Raw genomic sequence first — 27,107 nt, 5'->3', positions numbered from 1 at the left:
ACCGACGTAGTGAGCGTTCCAGTCTCCCGTCTGCCCTCTCATCTGGCTCCTGAGCAGACAAAACCAAGCTCACCGAAGGCGCTCACTGTATCATTCCAACCCCAGCCCAGGCCCTTCCAATGTCTTCCCTTAACTCTGAGTCCCAGGGCAAGCAGGAACCACGATGTTGTCACTGTCATGTCTGTCAGCAGCTCTTTGGCTTTTGCCTGACACATTGCAGGTAGTTACACCTATTGGACGAATGAATAAATGAACAAGTTGTGTTTGGGACTCTTTCAGGTCAGCATGGGAGGACGGAAGGTGGCGAGAGATGAAGAAAGTACCTATGGTAAGAACATGTCTCGCACTGCACACTTGCCCCCACGTTGAACTCTGGGGGATGAGGGGGTCGGGCAGACTCAGGACTGAACAGACAAGCCCCAGGGTGTCTCTGAGGTGTCTGGGGAGAAACAGCAAGAGCCCGAGATGTGCATTTTTGCTGGATCGCTGCTGCCCCTGCCCAGCTGTGAGATGTTAACTTCTTTGGCCAGCCTGCACCTCTGTTACCAAAGGGTAAAATGAGGACAGTAAACCTATTCTCATGTCCACAGAAGAGGGTGTAGAGGGTATCAGATCGTGCACTAGAGGGAGCATGATTGACCAGGTAGAATGTTAGAGAACCAGGATGGAGGGTTAAACAGGTGTCTGACTAGGAAGCAATTTGAAGAGGGAGGAGAGGGAAGAAAGAGAGGCGGAGGGAGAGAGGGAGAGGGAGAAGGAAAGAGATGATCTTGTCTAATCTCTCAACAACCCTGAGAGAGACAACTCTATATCAATATTCCCGTTTTCTCAAAAAGGTTTAATGTCGCGTCCCGCGCAACACAGGCAGTGAGGAAATGAGAAGAGGAGGCTTTGGGTTAAGTTTCTAAGAAAGAAACAGAGACTTAATGTAGTTAAATCTCTCCGAAGGCCAGGGGGCCTCACAGTCTCAAAGGACTGGAGCACCTAATCGACCGACTGGAGGTTTTTATTGACACTCATGCAAGTAACACTGTTTCTTACACGGTCTGTGAGACTCATACATCATAGCAGAAAAATGTTCATTCCAACCACCCTTTGTCTGTAAACAGCCGAAGCGCAAGGTCCCATGATGTCTTACCTAAGGTATATACCCTCTCAGAGTCAAGTCTCTCACATTGTAACAGTTCTGTTGAGAAAAGTAGAGAGAACTGATCTTTACTGTCCTCATGACCGCTCACAAACAGGTGCGAGAGAAAAGCCAGAGCCAGCAGTGGCTTTTCCTAGGCAGGGGGGAGGGGAGCCAAGGCCCCTTCCCGTATTTTCCTAAGGCATCTCCACTTGGTTCCACCTGGCTTGGGTTGTATCTCCCGTGAAATATCTTACCCGTCTTTGGCTGCAAACCATCTTTTGGAGACCAGATAGAGAGACATAAGGTGCAAACACAAGGATGGAACAGAGTCCCAGACAGGCACAGTCTCACAGACTCTTCTTTCCTTAAGGAAAGACAGGGGGGGCGGGGGGGGGGACAGTTGGCTAGGCTGTTGTGTGACTACAGTTTAACACTTAGATTAAGCAATCCCCATGGCTGCACAGCTGGCGATGGCGCCGCTGCCAGACAAACCCAGGTGTCTGGGACTCCTTACAGCCCCTCACCTCCCGCCTACTGCCCCCTCCTGCCCTTCCTCCCTGGGATGGACTCGGGAGAAGTATGGCAGAGGCCCCTGAAGCCGCCAAGTAGGGACAGCTGTGCAAGGTAAGGCCGAGCAGGGATAACGTCTGGTGAGGACAAGTCTGGAAGTGCAAAGGGGCGTCCTCTAGAGAAACGCTCACGGGTGCTGAGCATCCACAGGTGCACGTGGTGACGCCACAGGGAAAGAAACAGAAGGGGAAGATGCCGGGAGTGCAGGAAGCTCCGCCCAGATGAGCTCAGGGAGGGTGGGGTGGAAAGGCGCAGGTGAAGGCCCTGTTGTGCTCCTTTGTTCAGAGGGCTCCGGGGGGGCCCAGGGAAGCAGGCGGCGGTGCTCTAAGGCTTGCAGCTGACAAGTCACGTGTCCTCCAGGGTCCGAGGACGCCACGCAGGACCTGCGGGAGCCCAGGCTGCGGCTCATCCTGGCGGGGAGGACAGGCGCCGGGAAGAGCGCCACCGGGAACAGCATCCTGGGCCAGAGGCGCTTCCTCTCCAGGCTGGGAGCTACCTCGGTGACCAGCACCTGCGAGGTGGGGAGCTGCAGGTGGGGCGCGTGGCACGTGGATGTCATCGACACCCCGGACCTGTTCAGCGCTCAGGTGCCCATCACGGACCCGGGCTTCGAGGAGCGCAGCCGCTGCTACCTGCTGTCGGCGCCGGGGCCGCACGCGCTGCTGCTGGTGACGCAGCTGGGCCGCTTCACGGCGCAGGACCTGCAGGCGGCGAGCGCGCTCAGGGAGCTGTTCGGCGACGCCGTGCTGGCGCGCACCGTCGTGCTCTTCACGCGCAGGGAGGACCTGGCGGGGGCCTCGCTGCGGGACTTCGTGCGCGACACCGACAACCGCGCGCTGCGGGCGCTCGTGGCCGAGTGCGGGGGCCGCGTGTGCGCCTTCGACAACCGCGCGGGGGGCGGGGCGCGGGAGGCCCAGGTGCGCGAGCTGCGCGCGCTGGTGGAGCCCCTGGTGCGGCGCCACGGGGGCGCCCCCTACTGCAACGAGGTGTACGGCCTGGCGCAGGCGCTGGCCGGGGCCAGCCCGGAGGAGCGGCGGCGCCGCGTGGCCGAGAGCCTGGCGGGCCGCGCGCGGGCCCGGGCGCGGCGGGGGCTGCTTTCCCGGCTGCGCGCGTGGGTGGCGGCCAGGCGGCGGCGCGTGGCCGCGCTGCTGGGCGCTGCGGTCCTGCTCTGCCTGCTGCTCTGCAGGCTGTGGCCTAAGGCCATTGATGAGTTAGGTCCTGAGTGACAGCCAACAGGACTTTGACCCATCAACGCATAAGCGCATTCATCCCTGGTGTGTGAGCTTCCTGGCCCCCAGGCTCTCCTTGCCTCTCTCACCTGGACATAACCTAACAAGGACAGAGTGCTGAGAGATCCCATCTCTCCCCAATACGTTGCCCTGTGACCTGGCCCTCCCTGAGTTCTCCCCTTACTGAAGCCAAACAACTGTTGTTGCTTCTGCCCGTTTCCCACTGACCTCAGGCCGCCCATCCCTGTCATTGAATTGTCATGTCTCCTAAGAGCAGATGAGCATTTGTCCTCTCATCCCTGGTTTCTCCACGGGACCAAGGGAGAAGGCCAACACAGAGCCTCAGTCCATACCCTTTAGTTTGAATCAAATGAATAAATGTATGGGGCAATCACACTGTTAAATATTGTTAAAGGAAATCAGTATTTGTAGATGTTTGTTCATCTGCCTTATATGCCCATTGAACAGAGCCTGTCATTCCTAATTCCATCTGCAAAAACCACACATCAAATACAGACAGACACACACATACAAACTTGGGGAGTGGAGGGTGCTCATCAGAAGAGAACACTCTGAAGAACAGTCCACCTGTCCCAGCAGGGGACACCACCCCCTGCATCCCCATTTAGACCCCTCCAGCAGCTTGAATACGGACATTTCTACAAGTCCAAGGAAACTATAAGCAGAGACTCAGGTCCCCAGGGGCCACGGAGACCCTGCAGAAAGTTTCCTTCAAAAGAGGAGCTTTCTCACTGGCTGACACATTCACAGGGTGAGGATATGCTTTACAAGTCAGAGATAAATCACAAAAATTAAGAGGTTTGGAAATTGTTACTTCAGTCTCAAAATAAACGAGTCTTTGTGGGCTGAGCACTGGTGATCCAGTGGTGGGGCAAGGTGTCACCCCTTCCGTCCCATGTAGATCTGGGAGTCAGCTCCCTGAGTCAGGTGAAACGAGCCAGGTTCGCCGGCGTTGTCAGTCCTATCTGTCCACCCACACTTGCTCGGTCCCCAGCACACGCCCTGTCATGCGGGGCGTCCGGCGGGGTCTCTGGTCCCGCTCCCCCCATAAGAACGCAGGACATGGTGAGGCCAAAAAGGAACACCCACGGAGCCATAGATAGGGGAGTCATACCAACATATTCTCGCTGGCGGCTGGGCTGGAGACACAGGAAGCAGGATCTACATAATCTGCCTAACAGCAGTCCACGCTTGCCAGCCACCATCTTCTTGCTAGCCCCCATTTTTCTGCTAGTGTAGCCACAGCCGTTATATTAGTGGCCAATGGCTTACGGGTTACAGCTGACGGCCAACTAGCCACAGCTGCTGGCCATCTGATCACAGTTGATGGCCATTTACTACCCGAGCCAGCACCTTTCTATGTGAGGCTGAGAGCCTGGAAACTGTTTTTGGGGGCTTTGTCCCCACATCCACCCCTACACGGTCTCGCCAGACTTCCTGAACACAGCCAGGGCCTCAGGGCACTGCCTCTCTTTCTCTGGGCCTCTCAGGGTACTGTGCTGGAACAACAGCGGCTCACATCAAGGTGCTTACATATTATCAATGGCGGCCAGTCAAGACACAAAAGCAAACATCCGCCAGTCCCACTACATGGTGGTATGTTCCCAAACAGTTAAGCGTCCATTAAATCAGGGATAGAAGGCAATTCCTCATAGTCCATAGTCATTCGCCAGGGCTGTCCTGGGGGTGAGGGATGACCTTGACCTCACCCTCATCTCCCATGGAGGACTCAGCAAGCGTTTCCTCCTGGGACTAAAAGTCCTACTTCCAGGCTGCCTCAGCAAGCAGTTCTTAGCCCACAGGGCAGCAACAACTTTGGCTTTCTCCGGCCTCTGCTGGTTGGGGAACCATCCACATCTTTCCACCCCTCCACGGGGATCGAGCTCTCCGGCAGCTGCTCCTCCTGGTCTTCCTCAGACTGAGCTTTCATACGCACAAACTGCTCCACTGCCCTTCGGAAAGCTTTGGCCGGCACCGTATCCTGCCGACTACGCCATGTGTTGTGCGGGGCGTCCGGCGGGGTCTCTGGTCCTGCTCCCCCCATAAGAACGCAGGACATGGTGAGGCCAAAAAGGAACACCCACGGAGCCATAGATAGGGGAGTCAAACCAACATATTCTCGCTGGCGGCTGGGCTGGAGACACAGGAAGCAGGATCTACATAATCTGCAACCTGCCGTCCTAACAGCAGTCCGCGCTCGCCAGCCACCATCTTCTTGCTAGCCCCCATTTTTCTGCTAGCGTAGCCACAGCCATTATATTAGTGGCCAATGGCTTACGGGTTACAGCTGACGGCCAGCTAGCCACAGTTGATGGCCATTTACTACCCGAGCCAGCACCTTTCTATGTGAGGCTGACAGCCTGGAAACTTTTTTGGGGCTTTGTCCCCACACTCCACCCCTACAGGGTCTCGCCTCACAATCTACGCGACAAGTGTCTTCCGCGAGGGTCCCTGGGCGAGGAGCCTGGAGGTGAATGCAATATCCTGGACACAGCCAGTCTCTCTGAGCACAGCCAGTGTTTCTCAGGGCACCACCCCAGTACTTCTGGGCACAGCCAGACATCCTGGCCTTCTTAGGGTACCACCAGTCTCCCCGGGCACAGCCAGGGCCTCAGGGCACTGCCACTCTCTCTCTGGGCCTCTCGGGGTACTGGGCTGGAACAACAGCGGCTCACATCAAGGTGCTTACATATTCTCAATGGCGGCCAGTCAAGACACAAAAGCAAACATCCGCCAGTCCCACTACATGGTGGTATGTTCCCAAACAGTCAAGCGTCCATTAAATCAGAAATAGAAGGCAATTCCTCATAGTCCATAGTCATTCACCAGGGCTGTCCTGGGGGTGAGGGACGACCCTGACCTCACCCTCATCTCCCACGGAGGACTCAGCAAGCGTTTCCTCCTGGGACAAGTCCCGCATCCAGGCTGCGTCAGCAAGCAGTTCCCAGCCCACAGGGCGGCAACAACCTCCGCTTTCTCAGGCCTCTGCTGCTTGAGGAACCGTCCACATCTTCCCACCCCTCCACGGGGATCGAGCTCTCCAGCAGCTGCTCCTCCTGGTCTTCCTCAGATTGAGCTTTCATACGCACAAACTGCTCCACTGCCCTTCGGAGAGCTTTGGCCGGCACCGTCATCCTGCCAACTACGCCATGTGTCATGCGGGGCGTCCGGCGGGGTCTCTGGTCCCGCTCCCCCCATAAGAACGCAGGATATGTTGAGGCCAAAAAGGAACACCCACAGAGCCATAGATAGGGGAGTCAAACCAACATATTCTCGCTGGCGGCTGGGCTGGAGACACAGGAAGCAGGATCTACATAATCTGCCCAACAGCAGTCCATGCTTGCCAGCCACCATCTTCTTGCTAGCCCCCATTTTTCTGCTAGCGTAGCCACAGCCGTTATATTAGTGGCCAATGGCTTACGGGTTACAGCTGACGGCCAACTAGCCACAGCTGCTGGCCATCTGATCACAGTTGATGGCCATTTACTACCCGAGCCAGCACCTTTCTATGTGAGGCTGAGAGCCTGGAAACAGTTTTCTGGGGCTTTGTCCCCACACCTCCCTCACACACAAACTCAAACTCATCTCCGACACTGCTGTGCAATTCCAGATCTCTTCCCTACAGTATCCTCCACCGCGGCCTTCACAGCTAGAGATTCCTGGGTTATTGATGACCTCAGGTCACTAAAGAGACACGTAAAAGAGGAAAAAAATCTGCACCAGCTGAGTACATATTGGAACAAGAGGCCCACAACCATGGGCCATCGCGTGCAAATCATTGCAAATACAGGAACACCCGTGCCAAATGCTGAGACTTGAAATTTCCTCCAGTATCCTCTTCAGATAAGACTGTGTGAATTGTGGAAATGAAGTCATAAGTCAGAGGGTGATGGGGAAAAATCTGAATCATGAAACAGTTTCTCTTCCCTTCCTAGTCTGTGCTCAGTTTAGGAAAAAGAGAAAATAATATACGGTATTGAGAAAGGAGTGTTGAAATCTCCAACTACAAATGTGGATTTGCCTATTTCTCCATTCATTTGTGTCAGCTTTCACTTCTTGAAGTGCTTTTGTTTCGTTAAAGCTCAGTGACTTATGAGGCACATGCACATTCAGTATTATTTTATCTTGTGGATGAGTTCACCTACTTACCATTATGAAAGTTCCTTTAGCCCGGGCGTGGATGGAGATGGTATTGTTCTCAACCCTACTCTGATATAACCACCGCAGGTCTCATGTGCTTAATCCAGCATGGCATATCTTTTTCATGGTTTCTCTTTTTCAATTCTCCTCCTTTATCCTGTCTGTGTCTTTACATTTACAGTGGAATTTCCTTTAGACAGCATGCAGTTAGGTCTTGATATTTTTAAATCCAATCTGTCCTAAAATCAGAGCATTTAGATAGTTTATAGCTAACATGATTATTGATATTGCTGTGTTTAAATTCATCTTCTTGCTCTTTGTTTCTATTTGTCCCATTTGCTCTTTTTCCTTTTTTCTGCTTTTTTTTTGGTGAATTTTTTCAGTTCCATTTTATTTCCATGATTGCTTCATTAGCTGTTCCTTATTTTATTTTCTTAGTGGTTGCTCCACAATTTACAATATGCACCTTCAACTTATATTCTACCTTCAGTGATTATCATATCACTTCACATATGCTATAAGACCTTTATCACATTATACTATTACTTCCTCCCTCCCATCTTCTGCCTTATTGCAGTTACACATTTTACATTTACAGAAAATATAAAGGCAACAATATATTGTTATTATTTTGCTTTCAAGGGTCAATTGTCTTTTGAAGAAATTTTTAAATGATAAAAAGAATCTTTTGTATTTTTCCAGATATTTAATATTTTTTGGTCTCTCATTTCTTTGTGATGATCCCAATTGTCATCCACTTTCAGTTTTCATACTTCTGACCCATGAACAGCCTGTTGTTCAATGTCTAGAAACAGTATGTGTACATGTATAAAACAAGTCTGAGCAAATTTTGAAATGTTGAAAAAATACCAAGTGTATCTTCTGACCACAACAGTGTGAAACTAGAGAAGTTAGTAACAGGAAAAAAACTGGAAAATTCACAAAAACATGGAAATTAAACAATACATTCCTGAATGACCAATGGATCAAGGAAGAAGTCAAAAGGGAAATAAAAAAATGTTTTGAAACAAACAATGGGAATGCAATATGCAAAAATGGAATGCTGCAAAAGCAATTTTAAGAGGGAAGGTTATAGGGATAAATGCCTCCATTAATAAAAATAGAAAGATCTCAAACAACTTTATATCTCAAAGAACCAGGAATGAAAGAAGAAAGCCCAAAGTTAACAGAGGAAGGAAATAAAGTTCAGAGCAGAACTAGAGACCAGAAAAACAGTGGAAAAGATCAACAAAAGTAAGAGACATTTTTTAAAAATGTAAACAAAATTGACAAATTTTTAGCTGGGCTAATTTTAAAAACAGAGAGAGAAGACTCAAAGAAATAAAATCAGAAATGAAAGAGGAGACATTACAATTGATACCACAGAAATACAAAGGATCATGAGACCACTATGAACAATTATATGCCAACAAATGAATAAACTAGGAGAAATGGATAAAATTCTTAGAAACATACAAACAACCAAGACTGAATCATAAAGAAACAGAAAGTCTGTGTGGGACAGAGCCAGGAATGCAGTTTCCAGGCTCTCGGCCTCACATAGAAAGGTGCTGGCTCAGGTAGTAAATGACCATCAACTGTGACTGGATGGCCATCAGCTGTGGCTAGTTGACCGTCTGCTGTAACCAGTGAGCCATTGGCCACTAATATGACTACACTAGCAGAAAATAGGGGGAGCTAGCAAAGGTAGAGTGTGGATTTCGGATTGTGTGGCTCCTACTTCCTGTGTCTCCAACCCAGCCACCAGTGATAATATAATGCTATGACTCCCTTATCTATGGCTCCGTGGGTGTTCCTTTTTGGCCTCATCATGTCCTGCGTTCTTATGTGGGGAGCGGGACCAGAGACCCTGCCTGACACCCTGCATGACAACTAGTTTTTTCTTGCACAAGATTAACATGCCATCAAATGCATAAATATGGCCACTTTCTTAGCCAAAATTTTTGGACATAGTATTTCCAGTGAACTCGGTAACTTATCAAGCAGTTCTAAGTAAAGTACCCAGAGAGGAGCTGGTATTGGAATGACCTTTAGAACTTCAGCTCTAAGGAACAAACAAGTCACTGATCTCAAGCTGCGTGAGAAGCCACCCCAGAATAGTATGAAACCACAAGAGCAAAATAATAAGCCAATCTAAACACAGCCCCTAGAACACAAAGGAACAATGAGACCACAAGCTGAAAAACAGGAAACATACTAAAAACACCTTTTCTCAGGAGACATCATGAGATCGTGAGGTGGAGGGGGAAAAATCAAGAACCTGAAAAAAAAAAAAAAACCTGAAAGCAATCAAACAACTAAAATAACAAGCAACAACCAGCAAACAGCTAGAAAAAGTCAGTTGGATAAAATTCGGAAAGAGATAGCTCTTCTCCAGGAACTAGAAGATTTTTAAAAACAAAATTAGATACCAAAAATAAGTACAAATATATCTTCTTATTAGACCTGCTGGAGTACCTGAACATTCTTTGGTCCACCCGTGATGTTCGTCTATAATTTATCCAACATTCTGAATATGTGGGAAATTTTATAATGTTTGTTAAATTGACTTTTCCTACCTTTCAATATAATATGGGGAGGAGGGGCAATAGGTATTTTGTTGTTTTTCGTTTCTGTTTTTTGGGGTTTTTTTAACCAAAGCTTGACAGACGAAAAGAGAGATGTCACTATTTATTATCCACTAAGGGACAGGATCTCATATACACAAAAAAAGCATCTTAATTTTTTAAAAAAAGAAGGGAGAACAAAGAGAAGAGAGTGATCAAAATGGGAGAAGTCGGCGTGCTAACTCTTGTACTCTGCAGAATCTCCAGTAAAATTTCTAAAACTAAAGAAAAAAAAGAAAAAGCTGAATATGAATAATTGTATGTAAATACCAATTTTCTTAAAAACAGTATAATCACTGCCTTTTAGGCTTTCAGGCTCATAGGCTGAAATAGAAACGGTGCATAATTTCACAGAAATGAGGGAACAGAGAAAAGGTTGAGGAACAAGGAAAAGGAACTCTTATAAATAGAGGGGAGGATTTTGAACTCTTACACATTGCGAAATTATAGTTTGGACCAAGTTTCACCAAGTCATCAAGGAGCAGGGGACACCCAACTGACATATGACTGACAAATTATAAATTGAGGGCCGTGGACACATCAGATATTGGGATATAATTTAACAAGAGTCTTTTGTCACCAAGGATTTTACAATATCCTTGGGAATATAGACAAGAAATAACAAGTACTTGACATGGGTATGCATGGAATGTGATAGAGCCAAATAAATAGGAGAGGACTTAAGTCAGCCTTGGGTGGAGCAGAAAACTTTCCTTAAGAACATGAGATTTAAGATTAATCCGTGGGTGGCCCGTTAGCTCAACTGGTTAGAGTGTGGTGCTGACAACACCAACATGCCGGTTCGATCCCAGCATGGGCCACTGTGAGCTGCACCCTTCTTAAAAATAATTAATTTAATTTAATTAAAAAAGATTAATCCTTAAACCTATATGATGAATTGGATAATCACCTACAGCATGTGTGCACGCCTGTGGAGGTGGGGGAACTGTCAGGTGTGGGTAGAAAGGCAGGACCCTTCGGTGTAACTACCTGAGTAAGAATACTGATAGATGAGTGGAGACTGAAATGGACAATACAATATGAAGAGCTTTGCTTAAAATACCCAGGAGTCTGGAACGTGTGAGGACAGTTGAGAAGCATAAAAGGATAATAAGCTGAAGAACATCATAATTCTATTTCTTCCTAGTCTAGTGAATGTTTTTAGCCTACGTGGGGGTTAGGTTTTGTCAAACAATTTTTCTGCACCTTTTGAGATGATGACGTGATTTTTGTCTTTCATTCTATTAATACGCTGTAATACATTGATTGATATTTGTATGCTGAACCAATCTTGCATTTCTGGGATGAATCCCAGATATATGTACTTATATATGGTACGTACATCTCATGGTAGGTACATCTATTTATGAGTTGCTGTATTTCATTTGCTGCCATTTTGTTGAGGATTTTATTCCTATATTCATAAAAGATATTGGTCTGCAGTTTTCTTGTAATGTCTTTGTCTGGATAATACTGACCTCACGGAATGAATTGTAAAGTACTTTCTCCTCTCCTATTTTGTGAAAGTGTTTGCAAATTATTGGTGTTAATTCTTCTTTAAATGTTTAGTAGAATTCACCAGTGAAGCCATCTGGTCCTGGGCTTTTCTTTGGGGGGTCGTTTTTTACGTTCCTAATTTAATATTTTTTGTTTTTGTAGGTATTTTCAGACTTTTATATCTTCTTGGGTCACTTTCAGTAGTTTGTGTCTTTCTAGGAATCGAATATACAGCATTCAAAAAAGAAGAAGAAACAAAAATTTGGCATTCTTAGCAGTTAGCTGACCCCCTCCAGCTGCACCACTGTCAGGACCACCTTAGTTTTTGAGCCAAAGCCATGCTCTTCCCAGGCAGTTTGCAGCCAAGGGCTGAGCTCAGCAGAGTTGCCAGTGTCTGCCCAACACAGGACTTGGCTATTGGGCAGTCTTTGCCCAACTCCTACCGAGTTGGCACAGGCTTTGTCAGATCTGAGGCTCTCATTACCCAACCCAGTCCACTCCCCTTTTTCCTTCTGCAAAGTCAGATCTGCAGCGAGGTCTGGGGGCTTTCTCTGCCCAGTTCTGCTTCTTCCTTTTTGTCTTTGAACAGGCATTCCTCCGTCCTCCACCCCCAGTACACCTCCTGCTCTCCTACTCTTTGTCAGCAAGTGTGTCTAGGATGAACTGACTTAGCAGTATTGTCCCCGCCCTCCCCCACTCAAGAATGGTCATAACGTGGCGATACGAGTATATGTTAGGTCCTACCTGGGAGAAGATGCCCACACATCCAACCTCATTCAGCTCCCCATGTCACCTGCTCAACCATGGGTAGCACCCTGGGGTTTGTTCCTGCCTTCAAACCGAAGGAAAGCTCTGGGAAGAGGCACAAATGCCTTCTAGACCCTCTTCCCCCCCGTGTTCCTGGTTCTAACCTAGGTTCCATTGATTTGTCCTTGTTATAGTGAAAGGCCCAAGGTGGGAGATTCCTGAGCTGGCGGAGGCCTAAGAAAGGGCCTGCCACCTGGTCTAACGGTCCTCAGGCACCAAACATGCAAAAACCTCAGCTGAGTCTAGGTATCTAAACATCCCACTGCCTCTCCGAGGAGGCAGGCCCTTCCCCAAGTCAGAAAAGTAGAAATCAGGAGGCTGTCAACTATAGTATAATTCATCTTTATTATTTCACATAACTGAATATTTGCACACACGTTTTCTAGAATTTGTCGTGGTAAGGGTTATATAGTATAAAAGCATTAGTGATGACAGCCCATGCACTCACAAACGGGTTAATCTGGAAGGTACCCTGATACTTTCAAAAAAACAAAGGCAGATGACATAGATCCTGTTCTCGAAGCATCTATAAAGTGGTTCATCTTGAAATCATCGGGCCCTACATCTACTGGGCAAAGATTCCATAGTTCTCATCTCATGGAATGCGCACATCAGGCAGCTCTCAATGTAATCTGCTCAGTCACAGGTAGGACGCCACCCTCTTGGAACCAAGAAGCTATCTGACATGTGGAGGTTGCAGGACAACAAAGCTGGAACATTCCTCAGACGGCCTCTCCTAGACGTCTTGACAGGACACACTATAAGCTCCTGATGTGTTTAAACCATTATTATTTGCATTCTCTGAGTTTTAATCTAATTCCTAACCCTCAGGGGGGAGAGAGAGAGAGAGAGAGAGAAGCAAAGGAGTTTGCAATAACTTTTTGTAGAGGAAATCAAGAATTATACTTAGAATTTTAGAACTTTGCAAGGTTGTCTGATCTTGGCAATTCTACTCTGCTTCTGATTTTTGTTCTAGTCTATTTTACTGTGATGATTACCAATAAAATCTTCTGAAACCTCATTCAAGCCATATTCATTTCCTTGGACACAACAAAGAAGCGTTGGCTGGACCCCACTTTGCAGTCAGATTTGAAGAAGGCATGAAGGAACGGTCACCAGGTGAGGAAAGGGCAGCTCAGGGGGCCAGTGGGGAGGCCCACAGGAGTCCAGCTTCTCTCTTTTATGCCTGGGCCTTGGCTGGACGTTACCCCACTCTCACGAGCCTGGATGCCCTAGTTCTGGTATAACTGTCTGCATTCTGACCACAGGCTGGCTCCTCCTCAGTTAGGGTGTCAGCCCTGGTACCAATCTGCCTACACAGGTGAGGTGATTCTTGCGACTGGATTCTGACCCCTATTATCAGCCTAATCTTTGAAACCATCCCCCCCTTATTTCTTCTTTCTCCTTTATAATCCCCTACTCCATGCCCCAGCCCGACAAATTCTTTAACTACAAAGAGCAGAAGCATTACAAGGTGAGGTGTATTTGCTTCTCAAGTCCTAAGTCTTGAACCCTCTTCCCATCCCACCAGTCCTACCATGCCTACCCCCAACCTGACATCCCAGCTGCCTATGACTTATCTTTGAAATTCTTTAGGTGTGATTTTAGCATGTCTATTCGTTTTTTGTTGCCATTCTCCTGTGCAAGGACACATCTAGACTCTCCAAGTCTATTCATCAGATCGCTGGCCATTTTCAAAAGGCCTTCTACCTGGTTTTCCCTAGGTTGGCTAGTTTCTTTGTTGTTAAAAGCATAAACTCGCTGCTCACACTTTTTCATTAGCTTCCTAAGAGCTTTGTTATCTGTGTTTTCGATGTAATTAGCAAGAGTCCCGTCCCCTAGGTCTTCCTTCCGGGTGAACAGTATGATTGTGTGTTTCATAACCACTTTTCCGAAGATTTCCTGTAGCCTCTCCACCGCCATTTGGTCCTCTTGAGTGAACCGTCCCAGCTGGAGGACGAGGACAAAGATGGCGTTGCTGCCTTCACCACTGGACAAGTACCTTTTGAGCTCCTGTAGTTGGGATGGGTCTCCTTCAGCACCGAGCAGGCCGACTGCAGGAGTGTCCACAACGACAACGGCCTGATCATCCCACATCCTCACGCTTTTCTGCCACGTCTTGGTTATTGGCTGTGCTTGGAGCTGAGAGAGGAACTCGGAACGCCCGAGGATGGTGTTCCCAGTCGCACTTTTCCCAGTCCCGCTCCTCCCCACGAGGACCAGGGTCAGGGTATCTGTCAGAAGGAAGCAGGAATGATTCATGACTACGGGTTGATCTGGGTACACCTTTCAGTTAGGCCATACATGACAGCCATGGGCGCTCAGGGAGCAGCCAGACCGTCCTGTCACCTGCCAGCTGCAGCCCCAAGCACAGGAGTGGTTCGTTCTAGTCACACAGAACTCAGGAGCAGGCTTGGGCCACTGCTCATCCCCTGACACGCCACTATTCCTATCTCTGAATTTGCTCCCTTTTTCTGGTACCTTCTCTGACACCCTGGTACCTTGTGATTTATTACTCTTCACCTACTCAGCTGGGTCCAGTCTACGCATCTCATCTTTGTCTTCTGTTCCTGCTCTGACTGCGTCTTCCTGCTGCCACTGAATACTGACTGTAGCAAAACCTCTTTGATGTATTTGAAAAATTATTCCACGGAATTCCTTTCCATGAAAATGCAACTACATGTATGTATCATCAGTGGATTACCAGCTCCTTCAGATGGATCACACGACAAGTCATTTCTCATCACAACCACGTTAAACTGAATTGTGTCTTTCTCGTGGTTATAATGACTAGCCAGTGCCACTGTTCTGTGTGGTGTCGATGGCAGAGAATCAGCTTTCCAACAAAGGGAATTGCAGGTGCACTGGACTCGTATAATGTGCGTCACTGAGGGTTTCTTTAGGACTTTGCACTTGTACCATAATCTCTCTCTTCCACTCGCATCTCTTCACAGTTTTCCTCAATTATGAATTCTTTCCCAAGTTACTAATGTCCACCTCAAAACAAAGAGGGAGGAAAGCCGACCCTGTGCCCTCCTTTCCAGGGGAAATGACTGAATTGCTTATTCTGAACCCATAATCTCATAGTTGTTACTTACAGGATGAAAAAATATCTTCTGACACCCCCATATTTGTCATGCATTTCAGTCCCTGCCTTCAGACCCTCAGGAGATGTGGTTCTCAAGTACCTCTGGATGTTCGCCTAACCTCCCATTCCAACTTTATCTAGAGGTATGAGCCCTCCATTTCCATCAAGATCACTTCCTTTTGTTCCTGACAAGTGGCATGCTTAGTCCTACGTCCTGGCTTCAAATTACTAGTGGACTGTCTGGGATGTCGTCCAGCTTTCTGCCCAGCCATCCAAACTCTACCTAGTCTCCAAAGCCCATTTCAAATTGGGCTTTCTCCACACAGCTTCTCCTGACTTTCCCACATGTCTTTAAGAGGCTCCCCAGCACCTGGCTCCCCAGAAGGAATAGGAAAGGGCTCAATAAACAGATATGCTCCTTTGGGTCTGATGTTCCTCCCACGTGAGGATTTTGAAGCAGAAGAGAATGGGACGAGTTGTGCTGGGCTGAAAGACTCTCAGGTCAGGTCAACAGAACGTGTAGCAGTAGATAAGGTAGTGTGGCTGGGCTAATAAAACCCATCTAGTGTCATGTGGGGCCCACCCATCATGAGCATTCAGGGTCCCAGACCTTGCTGTCAAAATGGCTTCCCCTCACTAACAGAGAGAAAAGAACCAAGAGAATGAACAAAGATGTCAAAGGAGGAGAGAGCTGGGCTTAAGAGAAAGAGAAAGAAAGCCAATGGTCCATAGCTAAGTCATGACTGGTGCTGCTGAGTGCTGAGCCCTGGGTAACAGATACACTGTGGGGAAAACAAGAGATTGGAAAAGGTCAACTTCCCTCAACACACTCTCCATCCAATTGGAGAGATGGCATAAGGGTCATGAAAGAATTAAAGACCAGATCGGCGTAGTGTGCACCGAAAGGTACATAACTTTAGTAGAATTGGAGAAGAAAGGAGACAGACAAAAGAATTAGTCAAGAGAGAGGCTCTGTCCTCTATGCCCTTCAGAAGAAAAAAGCTCTTGTACATCCTATATTTACATTTTTAAAACATATACGAAATGTTTTCTGTACAATCACTTACTTTTCTTTCTTGAAAAGCTGCAAGGCTTGTATTCATTCTGTCCCACCATGCTCACAAGTTTTTGTAGGAGTTCATCCACCTTGTGTCCGTATTCTGCCTTTTCTCTGTAGTTGAAGACACTGTATCGGCTTTGACATTTCTTGATGAGCTCAGAGACGGCTGTATCCCTAGTTTTTAAGCAACTGTCTACTTCCTGATCCCCTACATCTTCTTTCCTGGTGAAGAGAATGATCATAAACTCAAAGCATTTGTCTCCAAAACTGTTCTGGAGGATGTTAAGCACCTGCTCATCTTGCTCAGAGTAGGAGCCCAGCGGAGTCACCAGCAGGAAGGCATGAGGGCCTGGAGACATGTGATTCAAAAGCTCTGATTTATAGTTCCTTAAATATGACAAATCTGGACTATCGATGATGCGAAGTGTCCTTTCTTTCCAGATTCTGCTCTCAGACTTCAACGTCTGGGTTACTGACTTTTCAGAACTGAATCTGGTGTCAAAGACTTGCTTCCCCAGAAGGCTGTTTCCGATGGTACTCTTGCCGGCACCCCGCTTCCCCACAAGCAGGACTCTCAGTTCTGACATTCTCGGGTTCTGCTTACACCCTGCGGCCTGCAGCTGCTGCTCCCCTGGCCCTGTGGGATGAAAAAGACAGATTCCGAGTCTCTTCTTGCAGTTGAACACCGAGACATAGACAGATTTAATGATTTCTCATCCTTGTCCATTTTCATAGGCATGGAAAGAATGCTTTGGAACAGTAGAACTCTTCGTTCTGGTCAAAAGCTACCCATCAAAGTGAAAGCCACGAAAGGGGCCATGAAAAAATTAAGAGATATCTAAAGGGCTTGAGATTTCCCAGGAACGTGCAAATGTTAAACTTGGCTTTCACTGGTCTTGGTGGTCCTTAGGGCACCTCTTATTTTGCTACCAAAGGTAGGTACTGGGGCATGAAGTCTGAGGCAGGACCCAGGAGAATATGAATGTAAAAGGACTCAGAGTAGTATATTCACAAAATTGAATTCAACTCAGCAATTAAAAAAAAAAAAACAGAATGAACTACTGATATGCAACATGAATGTATCTCCAAAACCAAGTAAAAGAAGCCAAAACCACACGCTACATGAATACATTCTATGAAGTTCAAGAACAGACAAAATTATTCTATGTTGATGAAGGCTGGAGAGTGGTTCCCTTAGGGGAGGGCCAGGAAGAACTTCTAAGGTGATGGAAATATTGCATATCTTTATCTAGATGGTGGTCACGTATGTGTAAGATGTGTAAAAAGTCATTGAGCTGTATACTTAAGTTCTGTGCATTTTACTCTGTGTAAATTATACCACAATAAATTTCTGTAAAAACCTGCAACACACAACTGTCTCTCCACACATGCCCTGTTCCCACCATTTCTCCCATGATCCAAGAGCAACACGAAACCTACATGCTGACCAAATGGCAGCGTCATCGGCTACAGAGATGGTCACTGATTCTGCGTCATCCAGGACACGATTAGTATGAACCATCGCTCCATGTCTGCAGGGCAAGTCTGGGAAGGAGAGTGAACACGGCATTTAAAGAAAGCAGCTGATTTGAAAGTCTTATCACTTGACCCTGTTGCAGAGATTCTCTGATTTTTTTCTTCTTCCTAACAATAAGGTTAATCTTGATTGTAGACACTGTGTGCTTTATGTCAAAATATATAATATGAGATCAGATTTTGAGTCAAAATTTGCATTGTCTTTAATTACATAAGATTTTTCTTACTATCTAAATGCTAAAATGGCATATTCCTTCTGCATCCTTAAAGTTGTTAAAACATCCTTTGATATGTAAAAATATAAGATCATGACTCACCAAGAAAGAAAGAGAGAGAGAGAGAGAGAGAGAGAGAGAGAGAGAGAAAGAAAAAGAAAGAAAAGAAAGAAAGAGAAAGCAGCTCAATTCCTAGTGACACCACATCCCTATTACGTTGCCTCTGAAAGCTACTACTTTCCCCAAAATCACCACACAAGCCCACACCCTATAAAAAGTCCTTTGCAACACATTCTGAGACACCCCATGGTTTCCTGTGAGGTGCTATGCCCTCGCGACCACAAGTCAATAAATGCAATTTTGTCCGCTCGCGGGTATGTCCCTGGGGGTCTTGTCTGAAGGGCAGTGACAGAACTTTAAATCCTCACTGCTTCCTGAGTTCACAGGTTTCTGGCTGTTGCCTTGTCTGTAAAACGAGAATAATTATGGTAACATCTTCTTTATAGGGTTGGTATGAGGATTATATGTATTATACTATGAGGATTGAAGGATCGATATGTATTATACATAATTTTCCAGCACACGATGTCAGCTGCAATTATTATTATTAAAATTTTCATTTTAATTGTTATTTTGGGGAATTCCATGAGGACAGAGAGATCGTCTATCTTATTCACTGCTGACTCTTCAGTTCTTGCACAGTCCTGGCCCAGAAATAACTGGAAAGGCCATCAATACAGGGATGTTTGAAATAGTTGTGTATGTCCATCCTATGGACCAAACTGCATTTGCTACACAGGTAGACAGAGGTACATCTGTCTGTACTGACATGTGTAGAGTGCAGGATGTCTCACTGATGACAGTCACTCACTGGAGACTGAGCTCCATCACTGAATTCTGCAAGTTAGTCCTCTCCCAGGAGGAAGGAAGCAAAAGTTGGGTAGTGCTGGATCCTAAGCCAGGAGGAAGGGGCTGAGTCAGGCGAGAAGCGTGGGAGGCAAGCCCAGCTCCATAACATCTCAGAGGTCAGGGGCAGCCACGCCATGTCTAGGACGTTTGCTGGTGCTACATGTACTCAAAAGTGTTAGGAGTGCCCTGGGAGACAGGCTGTAGGCACCAATCTGAGCGAGGTCTCCAGGGTGCAGTTTTGCTCTGACTTATCCAGGTATTTTTCCCACTTCACTTTGAGGCACAAGGCATTCAAAAGGCATTCAAAAAGGTATGAGCTTAACATTTTGGAAAGATCATCTTACCAAGTGGATTGTCCCCCTTCTGAGATGTAGCTTCATTCATAGTGTCCTAGAAAAGAAAACGGGAAATGATGCACTCAGATCTAAAATCTCGTCTTCTCACAAAGTAAAGAAATGGAGACACAAGTATATAATTCAGAGTAATGTGATTAGTATGTGCTGAAATCAAGGCCATGGCTGTGGTCCTTGCTGGCCTGTGCGGACCTGTCCATAAGGACAGTCAATCTTGAGACCCCAATGTTGCTGCTGCTGCAACACCTTCCCCAGACGTGAGCTAGGTCTGGCTCTCACTCAGAGGAGCCCCACAGATGCCATCTAACCAAGCTCTCTGCAGCTCGCGCTAACATTACTTCTCCACAGTTCCTAACAGTAATTTCTTCCAAAGTCTTCCAGAGGCTCTGCTATTCCTGGAGAAAATCCAGAGACTTAAGGAGAGCTTCTGGACTTCTTGGAAGAAGAAATTGGCCCAGTGATTCCTGATGTGCATTTGAGGGACAAGGGGAGGGGGGGCATTGGGAATGAGGTTCCCCACATATCTCCAATGACTCCTTCCCTCACTGCACACCCAGTGTAGAGATGAAGCTTCTTCTAACATGAATCCAGTAAATTTTGGAACCTTCCCATCCAGGTGGGCCAGTGGAGATGACAGAGAATGGAGAGCCACATAACTGACGTCCTCTTCACCTGTCTGGTGAACCTTCTACTTGCCCCCAAAATTTAAATTGTCATGGAATCAAAAGAGAAGGTGAAAACAATGATATGCAATCTTGGTGAATGTGTTATTCTTAGACGCTTCCTATACTTTATTTTAACCTTATCTTCGTGAAATCTCCATGCCAGCCAAGGAAAGTTTCTCTCTGCTTTGTTACCTGGTGTTCCCCCAAACCACTGGCACCTCCAATCATCTCTTTCCCAGGGTCCTCTCACTCAGCTCTGATTATCAGACTTCTTTCACCTTATATAGCCAAGATCAAATGCTTTTGTGTTTTTTAAAATTCTAAAGATTGTTACAATACAAATGTGCACGATCTAAAAATTAATATTTTTCCACCTCCAATCCAGCAGAAAAGTAACGGTTGTTAACTCATGTATAGCCGTCTATGTTTATACAAATGCATACAAGCATTTATGAACATATAGGGCGATTTACTAGGCTTACAGTTCTGCAATCTGCTTAATAATATGTTCCATATATCTACAAAGCCAATACATGTAGTTTTATTATTTTTTTTTTGTAATGCAATTTGTTGTATATGCACTCATTTACAATTCATGCAACCATTCCTTTCTTGATAGACCTTCAGGTTATTTCCAGCTTTACTATTTCAAAATATGCAGTGATAAATATCCTTGTACGTACACCTTTATATATACTAATATTTTTATTCCAGGATGGTAAAGTCCTAAAATTAGGAATCGTGCCCAATCTCTGGATTGTTGAAAGTCCTTAATGTCTGCATAATTTACTTGGACCTCATATATTTCTATAATAATGATGCTCATAATAATAGCAGCTAATAATTATTGAACATTTACCCACTTTCAAGTATTTGCAAACAACTTTGTCAGCATTTCATTGTATCCTCACCACAGTCTCTGAGATATATATTATTATTATTATCTCTGTTTCACAGAAGATGAAACTAAGAGACTGGGGTCAACAAGAGAGATCTGAGTTCTGTCCTCATGGAATTTTTGGGAGGAAACCACTGCAAATATACTCATAGGAATCACTTGATATGATGACAGCCGTGTGCAGAGCACCGTGAGGGCAGGGGCGCTGTGGGAGCTGTTCCACGGGACGATCAGGGAGGACACCCTGAGAAAGTGAGTTTAAGGGGCCAGGGGAAGGCCGGTGAGATGTGCACGTAGACAGCAAAGCAGAGTGGGAGGAACCAGGTCAGCTCAAGGATTCTGAACTTGATCTGCAGACCAGTGGGACGTCACTGAAGCATTTTAAACAAGAGGGTGTTGCGTTCAGGTGATGTTGTAGAAAACTCATTCTGTGCCCCTTCTCCTCTCTGCTGTCATCCATTGTTCCATGCAGCCATTCATGGAAAGACAGGTGTTCGTAAAGGAGAGAGCGCGTGCACGCTCAGGCCTAGCAGATCAGAGATGAGAGCAGGACGTAAGTTCTCTGGCGCCTCAGTGTCCTTATCTATAGAACATTCCTGCGTAGAGTTCATGTATGTGCCTGGAACTTAGTAGGTGCTCAGTAAACACTGATCCCTTCCATTCCCACAATCCCTCTCACTAGCATCCTGTCTGGGCTTCCTACTCATCAGCTCTGAGAAGATTCTGCCCAAAGTTGCCCTCGTGGTGAACTTTTGCTTACTTTACGTTCTCTGGCACCTGTATTTACAGACTTCTCTATACCAACATCTATTTACTTACACTGAACCAGCAACTGCTTTGTGATTTACACGTAAGTCACTCCCATTGAAGTGTAACCTCCACAGTGGCCAAGGCTTGCATTTTCGTGTCTTCCTTAGTTACGAATACATCTTCCATTCAAGTTTAAAAATTAAATAAAAAATCACCCTGGCTGCTGTGTGTGACGTGGATGGGGGTATAAGGCACAAGAATGAATGAGAGGGACACTGTGAGCAGCTACTATTATTTGTAAAATAGTACAGGCAACAGAAGAGGCTGCCGTGGGACAGACAGTGGTAGCGGAGGTGAAGAGAAGTAGGTAAGTTCCAGGTACATCGATTGCACAGACTTGAGGATTTCTTGGATGGTAGAGGCCAGCTAGCTGTGGTATCAAAGCTGACCTCTGGGTTTAGGTATGAAGAGTGTGGTGAGCAGCACAACCATTGACCAAGCTGAGAGGAAAATAGAAGCCGTACAGATGTAAGAGAGAAAACCGGAAGTGTGGGCATGTGAAGTTTGGGGTCCTATAAGAGAGCCAAGTGGAGATAATCAAGTAGCAGTTAGGTAAAGGAGTCAGAACTCAGAGAAGAGACCTAGACTAGAGCTACTAATCTGGAAACTGTTAGCAGTAGATGGAGCTCAAAGCCATAAAAATGTGGGCTCACCTGAGGAGAGAGTGTAGCAAGCTGAGGAGAGGCCAGAACCAAGCCTGCAGATGCCAACTTTAGAGGTCATTAAAGGAGGACTCAGCAACCTCCAGAGAGAGGGGGAGAAACAAGAAGAGCGTAGTTTTATTGAAATCAAGGGGAGAGAGGGTCTAATGAGTCACTTGTGTGTCCAAAACGACCAGGGGTAAAGCTAGATAAGGATTTAAATGTATCCATTAATTTACCAATCAAGTCCAAAGGGTACTATTCCAAGTAACCTCCCCTCAGGCACCTCCTTTTTCCATATTATGAATCAATATCCACTCAAAACAAAGCCTGGGAGACATTTCACTTATTTGTGCCCGTCTGCTTCCCACTCACTCTAGCAACACAGAGATCCTTGGAGACCCTCACGAGAACTCTCACCTGGAACCCATTGCCTTCATTTCTGGAGCTCGTGTAATATGGTCCTTGTTTCTTCACCAACTCCCTGACCATGTGGAGAAGCTCCTGCACCTGGCCGTGCCGCTGGTCCTCACCTGCCTTGTTGTCCAAAGCACAGTATTTGCCTTCATAGGTTTGAACCAACTCTCTAAGAGACTCGTTGTTTTCAATGTAATCTTGCATCGAGTCTTCCTCCAACTCATCCTTCCGAGTGAAGGTTAGAATGGTGTGCCTTGGGGCTTTAGCTCCAAACACCTCCCGGATGCCCTTGTCTGTCTCCCTGTCTTCTCCCGTGTAGTGGCCAATGGGGATGACCAGCAGCAGCGCGTGGAGGTTGGGCTCAGAGAGCTGTAAGCAGGCTTTAATGTTATGTGCCTTGTCTTCGGCACAAGCATTTGAGGAGAAAAGGTCAGGGGTGTCGATGACTACCACCTTTGCCCCTTTCATATCCCCGCTCTCTTTCTGGCACGTTTTAGTCACCATCTGCTGACTGAAATTGGACTTGAACACGGCTTTGCCCAGAAGACTGTTTCCTGTGGCACTTTTTCCTGCCCGCTGTTTCCCCAGGAGGAGAAGCCTAAGTTCCCGTGGGGAGCAGCCCTGCTCTGATACATCCTCCTGAGACAGGCTCCCGCTGGTTCTGCTGGGACAGAGAGCAACATGTCAGCACTGAACTCACACAGAGTGAACCGAGGAACAGCCGGGAAGTGAGTTCTCTTTTTGACTCAAGTTTTTGCCCAAGGATTGAGGCTACGCAAGGCCTAGACTCAGACCAGACTGGAACAAGAAATGCTTGCTCCAGAGAGCAGGAGCTTCTCTGCGCTCCTGTTTGTGAAATAAACTCGTGGCAGTAAAATGTCAAACACTGGGGATTGGCTAAACTGACAACTGTTCTCTCTGTACACATCACCCACGACACGTGCTGGGAGAAATCTAGACAGTCTCTAGGAGAGAATAATGTGCCCCCCAGATGTCCATGTACTAACCCCAGAATCTTGGACTACGTTACATGGTAAAATCTTGGACTACGTTCCGTTTCCGCTGAGCTTAGGATCTCGAGACAGAGAATCTTGGGTCATCCAGGTGGGCCCAATGCAATCACATTTTAAGAGGTTCTTAGAAGAGGGAGGCAGGAAAGTCAGAGCGAGAAAAAAGAGATATGAGAACAGAAGCAGCGCTCAGAGAGTGAGAGAGATTTGCAAATGCTACCCTGCTGGCTTTGATGATGGAGGAAGGGCCACAAGCCAAGGGGAATGCATGCGAACTTTAGAAGCTGGAAAAGGCAAGGGCACGGATTCTCCCATAGTCCCCAGAAGGACCACAGGTTTGCCCAACACCTTGATTTTAGGACTTCTGACCTCCACAGCTGCAAAATAAGAAACGCGTGGGTTTTTAGCCATTAAGTTTGTGGAACTCTGTTACAGCAGCAACAGGAAACTAATACACCCTCTCCCAGCTTCCTTCCAACTAGGGGTGTCCATGTGACCCAGTGCTCCAAGACCCTCCCCAATCCAGGTCCTGGCTGCCTCTCTGACCTCACCCCCCCCCACCTTGCTTTATCTGACCTAGTCACGTCAGCCTCCCTGCTGTTCCCCAAACATGCAATCTTGGGGCTTTGTGCTGGTTATTCATCTGAGCTAGAACAATCTTCTCCTGGACTTGTGTAAGGCAGATTCACCTCCCTTAGTTCTCTACCATATTGTCTGTGTGGCATAGGAGGTCTTCAGACAGCCTATATTTAAGAGCAACCTGTCTTCTGGTGCCTCACCCACTCCCGTCCCCTGCTCCCTGCTCTATTTTACTCCCCAGCACCCACTGCTACCACCTTTCACACTGTACATTTACTTGCTTATCATTTTCTTTGTAGTCTCCCCACCACTAAAAGGTAAATTCCAAGAGAATGGAGACTTGTTCTGTTTCGTTCGGCCCCCGTACCTGCAACATAGAGAAGGCATTCGATAAATGCTGGCTTATGTCCCAGGAGATGGTTACTGACTTGAAGAACAAAGAAATGCAGCCGAAGAGAGTGAAGCATGAGAAAAGCGCTTTGTGTGTAGCTATTTCACAGTTCACACCTTTGAAGAAGACAGTGTCAGTGGCCTTGCTGAAGGGAAGGGACCTCACTGCACTGCAAGCAGGAGTCAGAGAAGGTAGGAAAGTTAGCATGTCAACCCATTTGGCAAGGACACGCAGTGGGCTGAGGTGAGCAGCTCATCAGGGCCGCAGACTGAAGCCTGGGCTCTCCTCTGGAATCATCTGGATCTTTCCTGCCTGACACAAGAGGCAAAGCCTGCCTCAGCCTAAAAACACCCACCTCCGAGCTGTTGCTCCAGGGAAAAATAAACTTCTTTGAAACTTAAGGCCAATCAGTGTTGGGACTCTTCTAAGCCCGTCTCCTCACCTGACACACTGCTACATTAAAAAAAAAGAAAAACCTCACCCTAACTCCCCATCTCCTTACTCTCCTTTATTTTCGTCATAACATTGTTTCTATCCGATATTATTTATTGTCTGCTTTTTAAATTTTCTCTCTACTGTCCTTAGCATAAAATTCCCTCAGAGCAGAGATCATGCCTGTTTTGTTCTGTGTCCCTAAGCCCTGATATTGTGTCTGGCATATAGTATATGCTCAATAAAGTGTGTTAAATGAGTGATCGGGGAAGGGGTCTGAAGAGAGGAAGGAAAACAGTTTTTAGAAGTGCAAGGGGAGACTGAAGTGATGCCACTTTGGATAATAAAAGAGAAGTAACTATATATTGTATCCCAAGCCAATGAAGTGGTATATTTTTGTAAATTTAAAAAAAAAAAAGAAAAACAAACAAAAAAAAAACACTAGTAGGTAAACAAGCAGAGACTTCCAGCAGGTCTGAAGAAGAAAGAAATTTATTTCCCAAGTAAGCACGGTTGTTTTTCATGGTTCCCCATCGTAGTGTGACTAAACGATCAGCGTTTGCTGGACTCCTCCCAAAGAGATTGGGTCTCTCTCTCTCATTCTCTCTCTCCACATATACATACAGTTGCCCAACCTGTACCATTTTCTCCAAGCTCATAGAAAATATTTTCAAGAATAAAAGGGAACCAAAACTCTCCCCTCCCTCATTCTCTCCTTTACCAAACCACATGTCCCTTGACCATCTCCCAGACCACTTTGGGGACCCCAGCAGAACACTGGAGAAGGGAAAAAAGAAAGCTTTGTCTCCAGAACTCTAGTTGAGACTCTAAAGCAGTCTCCACCTTCTTCTCAGGATACAGCCCCCAGGGAAAGTGGCTTCAGGCATCCATGCAAACCCTCTGGTGGTGGAGGGTTCCTCCCACTTCAGGGGCTGTTCACACCCACAGAAAAAGGTGGTCAGAAAGCCCCCAGCGCCTGACCTGGGGAGGACTCCATGCCAGCCCAGCAGGAAGAAGTGAAAGAATTCATGGCTGAGAGCTCAGGTGATTTCCGTGTAAAGTCAGAAATACTGTTCCTGGCAAACATGGCCTAACTTCAATGCTCAGTTAATGGAATTCTAACTGTGCAAAGGTTGGGAAATATTTGAAAAGTGAATGTGGGAAATCAGGGTCCAAACTGCCAGCCTCACCGTGTGTGTGTGTGTGTGTGTGTGTGTGTGTGTGTGTGTGTGTGTGTTGTGGGGGAAGGGCTGCTACCCCCCTTTACCCTCCCCCTCCCACCAGGCCTCCATCTCTGCCCTTCTGGGGCCTCTCCTAGGAAGATGGGAGCCCCTGTGCCCCACGCCCTCCCGGGCTGGGGAGACCGGTGCTGGATCAGGAGGAGCCATCCAGACGCCCTGGCATCACGCCCCAGGGTGGCTTCTCTCCCCTCTCGGAGTTGGTGTCTACACGCCACGCACACGTACCTGTATCTCGGCCTGGTCCCCTGGCAAGTCACAGTTTCGGAAGCTCCACGTTCTGCCCGCTGCATTGCTCGACTGGGTGGAAGCAGCGGCTCTTTCCACTCAGGCAGACAGAATACCACAGAGGGTGGAGGGGCGGAGGCTAGGAAAGCAGGGGCGGGAGCTTTCCCACTGAGCTTCTGAAGAGGAAGAGGTTTCTAGAAAAGGGTTTCAAACCAAAGGAGGCACAAATGCAAGCATAGGGGAAGTTGAATTGGTGCCAGACCACAGGATGAAACATCAGGGGCCGTCGGGGTTAGAAACGGACCATGCATACCTTCCAGGGTGCTGGCCACCTTTGGGGTTCACCACACACTGCGGCCCCTCGTGCAGTTGCCGACTGAAAGGATGGAGGGGAAGTGAGAGGGTCCCGCGGCTCAAGCCCACACCAAGCTTGAGAAGGGTCCCTAGACAACTATCATTGTGTGGAGGGCACTGGAGGCTGTGGAGGTGGCTTCCTGGTGCTGAGAACAGAAATAAAATGTCTTTAGGGGCTTTGAGCGAGGCCAGCTGGCCCCCACCACCGCCTCTCAGCGTGCCCTAGATGGTTTCCCAAGACTGAGGTAGAAATGTGAAGACAC

The 27,107-nt window shown here is 47.1% G+C and overlaps 2 protein-coding genes across 2 annotated transcripts; one reads left to right on the top strand and one right to left on the bottom strand.

Moving 5' to 3' along the window:
* Positions 1–285: 285 nt before the first annotated feature.
* On the top strand, positions 286–2,925 carry LOC308492743 (GTPase IMAP family member 1-like; the record flags this gene model as incomplete). Its single annotated transcript, XM_081038072.1, has 2 exons — positions 286–328; positions 2,060–2,925. 2 exons carry the CDS (start codon positions 286–288, stop codon positions 2,923–2,925), a joined length of 909 nt encoding a protein of 302 aa, XP_080894198.1.
* A 9,423-nt stretch (positions 2,926–12,348) lies between these two features.
* GIMAP8 (GTPase, IMAP family member 8) lies at positions 12,349–26,669 on the bottom strand. The gene is made up of 6 exons (XM_081038378.1): positions 26,491–26,669; positions 22,616–23,273; positions 19,173–19,218; positions 17,609–17,713; positions 16,176–16,805; positions 12,349–14,254 (listed from the first exon to the last, which is right to left on the bottom strand). Exons 1-6 carry the CDS (start codon positions 26,553–26,555, stop codon positions 13,590–13,592), a joined length of 2,169 nt encoding a protein of 722 aa, XP_080894504.1. The 5' UTR covers positions 26,556–26,669; the 3' UTR covers positions 12,349–13,589.
* Positions 26,670–27,107: the final 438 nt, after the last annotated feature.

The sequence above is a fragment of the Rhinolophus hipposideros genome (genome assembly GCF_964194185.1).
Source record: "Rhinolophus hipposideros genome assembly, chromosome: 25".
In the NCBI taxonomy this organism is placed as follows: Eukaryota; Metazoa; Chordata; class Mammalia; order Chiroptera; family Rhinolophidae; genus Rhinolophus; species Rhinolophus hipposideros.
The sequence above is the reverse complement of the archived record's forward strand: the minus strand, read 5'-3'. Positions and strand labels throughout refer to the sequence as shown.

Excerpts from the sequence above, each read along its gene's own strand:
- GIMAP8 (XM_081038378.1), bottom strand. The coding sequence starts at position 26,555 with ATGCAGCGGGCAGAACGTGGAGCTTCCGAAACTGTGACTTGCCAGGGG. Across the intron at positions 23,274-26,490 it reads GGGACCAGGCCGAGATACAG|AACCAGCGGGAGCCTGTCTC; the intron begins GTACGTGTGCGT and ends CTGTCCCAGCAG. Across the intron at positions 16,806-17,608 it reads CGCTGCCATTTGGTCAGCAT|GGCCAGGGGAGCAGCAGCTG; the intron begins GTAGGTTTCGTG and ends TTCATCCCACAG.